At 47.8% G+C, this 12122-nt stretch overlaps 2 protein-coding genes across 2 annotated transcripts in view; both read right to left on the reverse strand.

The window, feature by feature from the left end:
- Nucleotides 1-12122, reverse strand: part of LOC146010024 (uncharacterized) — a 437588-nt gene that overhangs the window by 394769 nt on the left and 30697 nt on the right. The gene's annotated exons all lie outside the window — the stretch shown is intronic.
- LOC146009527 (uncharacterized) overlaps nt 1-12122 on the reverse strand; it is a 35863-nt gene that overhangs the window by 9777 nt on the left and 13964 nt on the right. Inside the window, exon 2 of the mRNA XM_083149970.1 lies at nt 855-1046. Within this exon, the coding sequence (XP_083006096.1) occupies nt 855-1046 (192 nt within the window). The remainder of the gene's footprint in view (nt 1-854; nt 1047-12122) is intronic.

Raw genomic sequence — 12122 nt, forward strand, 5'->3', positions numbered from 1 at the left:
GTTACTATATAATGTCCCATTCCCAGCAGTCACCTCTCCGGTCACATCCCCCGGTGTTACTGTATAATGTCCCATTCCCAGCAGTCACCTCTCCGGTCACATCCCCCGGTGTTACTGTATAATTCCCCATTCCCAGCAGTCACGTCTCCTGTCACATCCCCTGTGTTACTGTATAATGTCCTATTCCCTGCAGTCACCTCTCTGGTCACATCCCCCGGTGTTACTGTATAATGTCCCATTCCCAGCAGTCACCTCTCCGGTCACATTCCCCGGTGTTACTGTATAATATCCCATTCCCAGCAGTCACCTCTCCGGTCACATCCCCCGGTGTTACTGTATAATATCCCATTCCCAGCAGTCACCTCTCCGGTCACATCCCCCGGTGTTACTGTATAATGTCCCATTCCCAGCAGTCACCTCTCCGGTCACATCCCCCGGTGTTACTGTATAATGTCCCATTCCCAGCAGTCACCTCTCCGGTCACATCCCCCGGTGTTACTGTATAATTCCCCATTCCCAGCAGTCACCTCTCCTGTCACATCCCCTGTGTTACTGTATAATGTCCCATTCCCTGCAGTCACCTCTCTGGTCACATCCCCCGGTGTTACTGTATAATGTCCCATTCCCAGCAGTCACCTCTCCGGTCACATCCCCTGTGTTACTGTATAATGTCCCATTCCCTGCAGTCACCTCTCTGGTCACATCCCCCGGTGTTACTGTATAACGCCCTATTCCCAGCAGTCACCTCTCCGGTCACACCCCCCGGTGTTACTGTATAACGTCCCATTCCCAGCAGTCACCTCTAGGGTCACATCCCCGGTGTTACTGTATAACGCCCCATTCCCAGCAGTCACCTCTCCGGTCAGCAGCTGGATGATCTTGTTGGTGAGTTCCAGGATCTTGTTGTCATTTTCTCTCCCATGTATCAGTGAGTGAGGTGGAGGCACCGGGATGGGGCTCTGGGTCCTGCTCAGTCCATCTAACCCAAGGTGACAGCAACTGGGTATCTCATGCTCTCTGGATGTCTTCTTCACTACTGTGTAATCCTGTGTGTTGGAAAATATACTTGCAATGCATACACCACCAGATCCCCTCCTTATACTATTACTATAGATATAAGTGATGTCACAATGACCCTCACCTCCCCAGTCACGTCCCTGTATTATTACTATAGATATATGTGATGTCACAGTGATACTCCCAGATCCCCTCACCTCCCCAGTCAGGTCCCTGTTAGTAATAGAGATAAGAGTGATGTCACTGTGACGCTCCCAGACCCCCTCACCTCCCCGGTCAGGTCCCTGTGTTAGTTGGAGAGATAAGAGTGATGTCACTGTGACGCTCCCAGACCCCCTCCCCTCCCCAGTCAGGTCCCTGTGTCAGTAATGGAGATAAGAGTGATGTCACTGTGATGCTCCCAGACCCCCTCACCTCCCCAGTCAGGTCCCTGTATCAGTAATAGAGATAAGAGTGATGTCACAGTGACGCTCCCAGATCCCCTCACCTCCCCAGTCAGGTCCCTGTGTCAGTAATAGAGATAAGAGTGATGTTACTGTGACACTCCCAGATCCTCTCATCTCCCCAGTCAGGTCCCTGTGTCAGTAATAGAGATAAGAGTGATGTCACTGTGACACTCCCAGACCCCCTCACCTCCCCAGTCAGGTCCCTGTATTATTACTATAGATATAAGTGATGTCACTGTGACACTCCCAGATCCCCTCACCTCCCCAGTCACGTCCCTGTATTATTACTATAGATATAAGTGATGTCACAGTGACACTCCCAGATCCCCTCACCTCCCCAGTCACGTACCTGTATTATTAATATAGATATAAGTGACGTCACAGGGACACTCCCAGATCCCCTCACCTCCCCAGTCACCTCCCTGTATTATTACTATAGATATAAGTGACCTCACAGTGACGCTCCCAGATCCCCTCACCTCCCAAGTCACGTCCCTGTATTATTACTATAGATATAAGTGATGTCACAGTGACACTCCCAGATCTCCTCACCTCCCCAGTCACGTCCCTGTATTATTACTATAGATATAAGTGATGTCACTGTGACACTCCCAGATCCCCTCACCTCCCCAGTCACGTCCCTGTATTATTACTATAGATATAAGTGATGTCACAGTGACACTCCCAGATCTCCTCACCTCCCCAGTCACGTCCCTGTATTATTACTATAGATATAAGTGATGTCACAGTGACACTACCAGATCCCCTCACCTCCCCAGTCACGTCCCTGTATTATTACTATAGATATAAGTGACGTCACAGGGACACTCCCAGATCCCCTCACCTCCCCAGTCACCTCCCTGTATTATTACTATAGATATAAGTGACCTCACAGTGACGCTCCCAGATCCCCTCACCTCCCAAGTCACGTCCCTGTATTATTACTATAGATATAAGTGATGTCACAGTGACACTCCCAGATCTCCTCACCTCCCCAGTCACGTCCCTGTATTATTACTATAGATATAAGTAATGTCACAGTGACACTCCCAGATCCCCTCACCTCCCAGTCACGTCTCTGTATTATTACTATAGATATAAGTGACCTCACAGTGACGCTCCCAGATCCCCTCACCTCCCAAGTCACGTCCCTGTATTATTACTATAGATATAAGTGATGTCACAGTGACACTCCCAGATCTCCTCACCTCCCCAGTCACGTCCCTGTATTATTACTATAGATATAAGTAATGTCACAGTGACACTCCCAGATCCCCTCACCTCCCAGTCACGTCCCTGTATTATTACTATAGATATAAGTAATGTCACAGTGACACTCCCAGATCCCCTCACCTCCCAGTCACGTCCCTGTATTATTACTATAGATATAAGTAATGTCACAGTGACACTCCCAGATCCCCTCACCTCCCAGTCACGTCCCTGTATTATTACTATAGATATAAGTGATATCACAGTGACACTCCCAGACCCCCTCACCTCCCCAGTCACGTCCCTGTATTATTACTATAGATATAAGTGATGTCACAGTGACACTCCCAGACCCCCTCACCTCCCCAGTCAGGTCCCTGTATTATTACTATAGATATAAGTGATGTCACTGTGACACTCCCAGATCCCCTCACCTCCCCAGTCACGTCCCTGTATTATTACTATAGATATAAGTGATGTCACAGTAAAACTCCCAGATCTCCTCACCTCCCCAGTCACGTCTCTATTATTACTATAGATATAAGTGATGTCACAGTGACACTCCCAGATCCCCTTGACTCCCAGTCACGTCCCTGTATTATTACTATAGATATAAGTGATGTCACAGTGACACTCCCAGATCCCCTCACCTCCCCAGTCACGTCCCTGTATTATTACTATAGATATAAGTGACGTCACAGGGACACTCCCAGATCCCCTCACCTCCCCAGTCACCTCCCTGTATTATTACTATAGGATATAAGTGACCTCACAGTGATGCTCCCAGATCCCCTCACCTCCCAAGTCACGTCCCTGTATTATTACTATAGATATAAGTGATGTCACTGTGACACTCCCAGATCCCCTCACCTCCCCAGTCACGTCTCTGTATTATTACTATAGATATAAGTGATGTCACAGTGACACTCCCAGATCTCCTCACCTCCCCAGCCACGTCCCTGTATTATTACTATAGATATAAGTGATGTCACAGTGACACTCCCAGATCCCCTCACCTCCCAGTCACGTCTCTGTATTATTACTATAGATATAAGTAATGTCACAGTGACACTCCCAGATCCCCTCACCTCCCCAGTCACGTCCCTGTATTATTACTATAGCTATAAGTGACGTCACAGTGACACTCCCAGATCTCCTCACCTCCCAGTCACGTCTCTGTATTATTACTATAGATATAAGTGATGTCACAGTGACGCTCCCAGATCCCATCACCTCCCCAGTCACGTCCCTGTATTATTACTATAGATATAAGTGATGTCACAGTGACACTCCCAGATCCCCTCACCTCCCCAGTCACGTCTCTATTATTATTATTATAGATATAAGTAATGTCACAGTGACACTCCCAGATCCCCTCACCTCCCCAGTCACGTCCCTGTATTATTACTATAGATAAGTGATGTCACAGTGACACTCCCAGATCCCCTCACCTCCCCAGTCACGTCCCTGCATTATTACTATAGATATAAGTGACGTCACAGTGACACTCCCAGATCTCCTCACCTCCCCAGTCACGTCCCTGTATTATTACTATAGATATATGTGATGTCACAGTGATACTCCCAGATCCCCTCACCTCCCCAGTCAGGTCCCTGTTAGTAATAGAGATAAGAGTGATGTCACTGTGACGCTCCCAGACCCCCTCACCTCCCCGGTCAGGTCCCTGTGTTAGCTGTAGAGATAAGAGTGATGTCACTGTGACGCTCCCAGACCCCCTCCCCTCCCCAGTCAGGTCCCTGTGTCAGTAATAGAGATAAGAGTGATGTCACTGTGATGCTCCCAGACCCCCTCACCTCCCCAGTCAGGTCCCTGTGTCAGTAATAGAGATAAGAGTGATGTCACTGTGACGCTCCCAGACCCCCTCACCTCCCCAGTCAGGTCCCTGTATCAGTAATAGAGATAAGAGTGATGTCACAGTGACGCTTCCAGATCCCCTCACCTCCCCAGTCAGGTCCCTGTGTCAGTAATAGAGATAAGAGTGATGTTACTGTGACACTCCCAGATCCCCTCATCTCCCCATTTAGGTCCCTGTGTCAGTAATAGAGATAAGAGTGATGTCACTGTGACACTCCCAGACCCCCTCACCTCCCCAGTCAGGTCCCTGTATTATTACTATAGATATAAGTGACCTCACAGTGACGCTCCCAGATCCCCTCACCTCCCAAGTCACGTCCCTGTATTATTACTATAGATATAAGTGATGTCACAGTGACACTCCCAGATCTCCTCACCTCCCCAGTCACGTCCCTGTATTATTACTATAGATATAAGTGATGTCACTGTGACACTTCCAGATCCCCTCACCTCCCCAGTCACGTCCCTGTATTATTACTATAGATATAAGTAATGTCACAGTGACACTCCCAGATCCCCTCACCTCCCCAGTCACGTCCCTGTATTATTACTATAGATAAGTGATGTCACTGTGACACTTCCAGATCCCCTCACCTCCCCAGTCACGTCCCTGTATTATTACTATAGATATAAGTGATGTCACAGTGACACTCCCAGATCCCCTCACCTCCCCAGTCAGGTCCCTGTGTCAGTAATAGAGATAAGAGTGATGTCACAGTGACACTCCCAGATCCCCTCACCTCCCCAGTCACGTCCCTGTATTATTACTATAGATATAAGTGATGTCACAGTGACACTCCCAGATCCCCTCACCTCCCCAGTCAGGTCCCTGTGTCAGTAATAGAGATAAGAGTGATGTTACTGTGACACTCCCAGATCCCCTCATCTCCCCAGTCAGGTCCCTGTGTCAGTAATAGAGATAAGAGTGATGTCACTGTGACACTCCCAGATCCCCTCACCTCCCCAGTCACGTCCCTGTATTATTACTATAGATATAAGTGATGTCACAGTGACACTCCCAGATCTCCTCACCTCCCCAGTCACGTCCCTGTATTATTACTATAGATATAAGTGATGTCACAGTGACACTCCCAGATCCCCTCACCTCCCCAGTCACGTCCCTGTATTATTACTATAGATATAAGTGACGTCACAGGGACACTCCCAAATCCCCTCACCTCCCCAGTCACCTCCCTGTATTATTACTATAGATATAAGTGACCTCACAGTGACGCTCCCAGATCCCCTCACCTCCCAAGTCACGTCCCTGTATTATTACTATAGATATAAGTGATGTCACAGTGACACTCCCAGATCTCCTCACCTCCCCAGTCACGTCCCTGTATTATTACTATAGATATAAGTGATGTCACAGTGACACTCCCAGATCCCCTCACCTCCCCAGTCACGTCCCTGTATTATTACTATAGATATAAGTGATGTCACAGTGACACTCCCAGACCCCCTCACCTCCCCAGTCAGGTCCCTGTATTATTACTATAGATATAAGTGATGTCACTGTGACACTCCCAGATCCCCTCACCTCCCCAGTCACGTCCCTGTATTATTACTATAGATATAAGTGATGTCACAGTGACACTCCCAGATCTCCTCACCTCCCCAGTCACGTCTCTATTATTACTATAGATATAAGTGATGTCACAGTGACACTCCCAGATCCCCTCACCTCCCAGTCACGTCCCTGTATTATTACTATAGATATAAGTGATGTCACAGTGACACTCCCAGATCCCCTCACCTCCTCAGTCACGTCCCTGTATTATTACTATAGATATAAGTGACGTCACAGGGACACTCCCAGATCCCCTCACCTCCCCAGTCACCTCCCTGTATTATTACTATAGGATATAAGTGACCTCACAGTGACGCTCCCAGATCCCCTCACCTCCCAAGTCACGTCCCTGTATTATTACTATAGATATAAGTGATGTCACTGTGACACTCCCAGATCCCCTCACTTCCCCAGTCACGTCTCTGTATTATTACTATAGATATAAGTGATGTCACAGTGACACTCCCAGATCTCCTCACCTCCCCAGCCACGTCCCTGTATTATTACTATAGATATAAGTGATGTCACAGTGACACTCCCAGATCCCCTCACCTCCCAGTCACGTCTCTGTATTATTACTATAGATATAAGTAATGTCACAGTGACACTCCCAGATCCCCTCACCTCCCCAGTCACGTCCCTGTATTATTACTATAGCTATAAGTGACGTCACAGTAACACTCCCAGATCCCCTCACCTCCCCAGTCACGTCTCTGTATTATTACTATAGATATAAGTAATGTCACAGTGACACTCCCAGATCTCTTCACCTCCCAGTCACGTCTCTGTATTATTACTATAGATATAAGTAATGTCACAGTGACGCTCCCAGATCCCCTCACCTCCCCAGTCACGTCTCTATTATTACTATAGATATAAGTAATGTCACAGTGACACTCCCAGATCCCCTCACCTCCCCAGTCACGTCCCTGTATTATTACTATAGATAAGTGATGTCACAGTGACACTCCCAGATCCCCTCACCTCCCCAGTCACGTCCCTGCATTATTACTATAGATATAAGTGACGTCACAGTGACACTCCCAGATCTCCTCACCTCCCCAGTCACGTCCCTGTATTATTACTATAGATATAAGTGACGTCACAGTGACACTCCCAGGTCCCCTCACCTCCCCAGTCACGTCCCTGCATTATTACTATAGATATAAGTGATGTCACAGTGACACTCCCAGATCCCCTCACCTCCCCAGTCACGTCCCTGTATTATTACTATAGATATAAGTGATGTCACAGTGACACTCCCAGATCTCCTCACCTCCCCAGTCACGTCCCTGTATTATTACTATAGATATAAGTGACGTCACAGTGACACTCCCAGGTCCCCTCACCTCCCCAGTCACGTCCCTGCATTATTACTATAGATATAAGTGATGTCACTGTGACACTCCCAGATCCCCTCACCTCCCCAGTCACATCCCTGTATTATTACTATAGATATAAGTGACACTCCCAGATCCCCTCACCTTCCCAGTCACGTCCCTGTATTATTACTATAGATTTAAGTGACGTCACAGTGACACTCCCAGATCTCCTCACCTCCCCAGTCACGTCCCTGTATTATTACTATAGATATAAGTGATGTCACAGTGAGACACTCCCAGGTCCCCTCACCTCCCCAGTCATGTCCCTGTATTATTACTATAGATATAAGTGATGTCACAGTGACACTCCCAGATCCCCTCACCTCCCCAGTCACGTCCCTGTATTATTACTATAGATATAAGTGATGACACAGTGACACTCCCAGATCCCCTCACCTCCCCAGTCACGTCCCTGTATTATTACTATAGATATAAGTGATGTCACAGTGACACTCCCAGATTCCCTCACCTCCCCAGTCACATCCCTGTATTATTACTATAGATATAAGTGATGTCACAGTGACACTCCCAGATCCCCTCACCTCCCCAGTCACATCCCTGTATTATTACTATAGATATAAGTGATATCACAGTGACGCTCCCAGATCTCCTCACCTACCCAGTCACATCCCTGTATTATTACTATAGATATAAGTGATGTCACAGTGACACTCCCAGATCCCATCACCTCCCCAGTCAAGTCCCTGTATTATTACTATAGATGTAAGTGATGTCACAGTGACACTCCCAGATCCCCTCACCTCCCCAGTCACGTCCCTGTATTATTACTATAGATATAAGTGATGTCACAGTGACACTCCCAGACCCCCTCACCTCCCCAGTCACGTCCCTGTATTATTACTATAGATATATGTGATGTCACAGTGATACTCCCAGATCCCCTCACCTCCCCAGTCAGGTCCCTGTTAGTAATAGAGATAAGAGTGATGTCACTGTGACGCTCCCAGACCCCCTCACCTCCCCGGTCAGGTCCCTGTGTTAGTTGGAGAGATAAGAGTGATGTCACTGTGACGCTCCCAGACCCCCTCCCCTCCCCAGTCAGGTTCCTGTGTCAGTAATAGAGATAAGAGTGATGTCACTGTGACGCTCCCAGACCCCCTCACCTCCCCAGTCAGGTCCCTGTATCAGTAATAGAGATAAGAGTGATGTCACAGTGACGCTCCCAGATCCCCTCACCTCCCCAGTCAGGTCCCTGTGTCAGTAATAGAGATAAGAGTGATGTTACTGTGACACTCCCAGATCCCCTCATCTCCCCAGTCAGGTCCCTGTGTCAGTAATAGAGATAAGAGTGATGTCACTGTGACACTCCCAGACCCCCTCACCTCCCCAGTCAGGTCCCTGTATTATTACTATAGATATAAGTGATGTCACTGTGACACTCCCAGATCCCCTCACCTCCCCAGTCACGTCCCTGTATTATTACTATAGATATAAGTGATGTCACAGTGACACTCCCAGATCCCCTCACCTCCCCAGTCACGTACCTGTATTATTACTATAGATATAAGTGACGTCACAGGGACACTCCCAGATCCCCTCACCTCCCCAGTCACCTCCCTGTATTATTACTATAGATATAAGTGACCTCACAGTGACGCTCCCAGATCCCCTCACCTCCCAAGTCACGTCCCTGTATTATTACTATAGATATAAGTGATGTCACAGTGACATTCCCAGATCTCCTCACCTCCCCAGTCACGTCCCTGTATTATTACTATAGATATAAGTGATGTCACTGTGACACTCCCAGATCCCCTCACCTCCCCAGTCACGTCCCTGTATTATTACTATAGATATAAGTGATGTCACAGTGACACTCCCAGATCTCCTCACCTCCCCAGTCACGTCCCTGTATTATTACTATAGATATAAGTGATGTCACAGTGACACTCCCAGATCCCCTCACCTCCCCAGTCACGTCCCTGTATTATTACTATAGATATAAGTGAAGTCACAGGGACACTCCCAGATCCCCTCACCTCCCCAGTCACCTCCCTGTATTATTACTATAGATATAAGTGACCTCACAGTGACGCTCCCAGATCCCCTCACCTCCCAAGTCACGTCCCTGTATTATTACTATAGATATAAGTGATGTCACAGTGACACTCCCAGATCTCCTCACCTCCCCAGTCACGTCCCTGTATTACTATAGATATAAGTAATGTCACAGTGACACTCCCAGATCCCCTCACCTCCCAGTCACGTCTCTGTATTATTACTATAGATATAAGTGATGTCACAGTGATGCTCCCAGATCCCCTCACCTCCCCAGTCACGTCCCTGTATTATTACTATAGATATAAGTGATGTCACAGTGACACTCCCAGACCCCCTCACCTCCCCAGTCAGGTCCCTGTATTATTACTATAGATATAAGTGATGTCACTGTGACACTCCCAGATCCCCTCACCTCCCCAGTCACGTCCCTGTATTATTACTATAGATATAAGTGATGTCACAGTGACACTCCCAGATCTCCTCACCTCCCCAGTCACGTCTCTATTATTACTATAGATATAAGTGATGTCACAGTGACACTCCCAGATCCCCTCGACTCCCAGTCACGTCCCTGTATTATTACTATAGATATAAGTGATGTCACAGTGACACTCCCAGATCCCCTCACCTCCCCAGTCACGTCCCTGTATTATTACTATAGATATAAGTGATGTCACAGGGACACTCCCAGATCCCCTCACCTCCCCAGTCACCTCCCTGTATTATTACTATAGGATATAAGTGACCTCACAGTGATGCTCCCAGATCCCCTCACCTCCCAAGTCACGTCCCTGTATTATTACTATAGATATAAGTGATGTCACTGTGACACTCCCAGATCCCCTCACCTCCCCAGTCACGTCTCTGTATTATTACTATAGATATAAGTGATGTCACAGTGACACTCCCAGATCTCCTCACCTCCCCAGCCACGTCCCTGTATTATTACTATAGATATAAGTGATGTCACAGTGACACTCCCAGATCCCCTCACCTCCCAGTCACGTCTCTGTATTATTACTATAGATATAAGTAATGTCACAGTGACACTCCCAGATCCCCTCACCTCCCCAGTCACGTCCCTGTATTATTACTATAGCTATAAGTGACGTCACAGTGACACTCCCAGATCTCCTCACCTCCCAGTCACGTCTCTGTATTATTACTATAGATATAAGTAATGTCACAGTGACGCTCCCAGATCCCCTCACCTCCCCAGTCACGTCTCTATTATTACTATAGATATAAGTAATGTCACAGTGACACTCCCAGATCCCCTCACCTCCCCAGTCACGTCCCTGTATTATTACTATAGATAAGTGATGTCACAGTGACACTCCCAGATCCCCTCACCTCCCCAGTCACGTCCCTGCATTATTACTATAGATATAAGTGACGTCACAGTGACACTCCCAGATCTCCTCACCTCCCCAGTCACGTCCCTGTATTATTACTATAGATATATGTGATGTCACAGTGATACTCCCAGATCCCCTCACCTCCCCAGTCAGGTCCCTGTTAGTAATAGAGATAAGAGTGATGTCACTGTGACGCTCCCAGACCCCCTCACCTCCCCGGTCAGGTCCCTGTGTTAGTTGTAGAGATAAGAGTGATGTCACTGTGATGCTCCCAGACCCCCTCCCCTCCCCAGTCAGGTCCCTGTGTCAGTAATAGAGATAAGAGTGATGTCACTGTGATGCTCCCAGACCCCCTCACCTCCCCAGTCAGGTCCCTGTGTCAGTAATAGAGATAAGAGTGATGTCACTGTGACGCTCCCAGACCCCCTCACCTCCCCAGTCAGGTCCCTGTATCAGTAATAGACATAAGAGTGGTGTCACAGTGACGCTTCCAGATCCCCTCACCTCCCCAGTCAGGTCCCTGTGTCAGTAATAGAGATAAGAGTGATGTCACTGTGACACTCCAAGACCCCCTCATCTCCCCAGTCAGGTCCCTGTGTCAGTAATAGAGATAAGAGTGATGTCACTGTGACACTCCCAGACCCCCTCACCTCCCCAGTCAGGTCCCTGTATTATTACTATAGATATAAGTGATGTCACTGTGACACTCCCAGATCCCCTCACCTCCCCAGTCACGTCCCTGTATTATTACTATAGATATAAGTGATGTCACAGTGACACTCCCAGATCTCCTCACCTCCCCAGTCACATCCCTGTATTATTACTATAGATATAAGTGATGTCACAGTGACGCTCCCAGATCCCCTCACCTCCCCAGTCACATCCCTGTATTATTACTATAGATATAAGTGATGTCACAGTGACACTCCCAGATCCCCTCACCTCCCCAGTCACGTCCCTGTATTATTACTATAGATATAAGTGATGTCACAGTGACACTCCCAGATCCCCTCACCTCCCCAGTCACGTACCTGTATTATTACTATAGATATAAGTGACGTCACAGGGACACTCCCAGATCCCCTCACCTCCCCAGTCACGTCCCTGTATTATTACTATAGATATAAGTGATGTCACAGTGACACTCCCAGATCTCCTCACCTCCCCAGTCACGTCTCTATTATTACTATAGATATAAGTGATGTCACAGTGACACTCCCAGATCCCCTCGACTCCCAGT

This window comes from Crinia signifera, chromosome 6 (genome assembly GCF_055691185.1).
Source record: "Crinia signifera chromosome 6, ASM5569118v1, whole genome shotgun sequence".
Taxonomy (NCBI): Eukaryota; Metazoa; Chordata; class Amphibia; order Anura; family Myobatrachidae; genus Crinia; species Crinia signifera.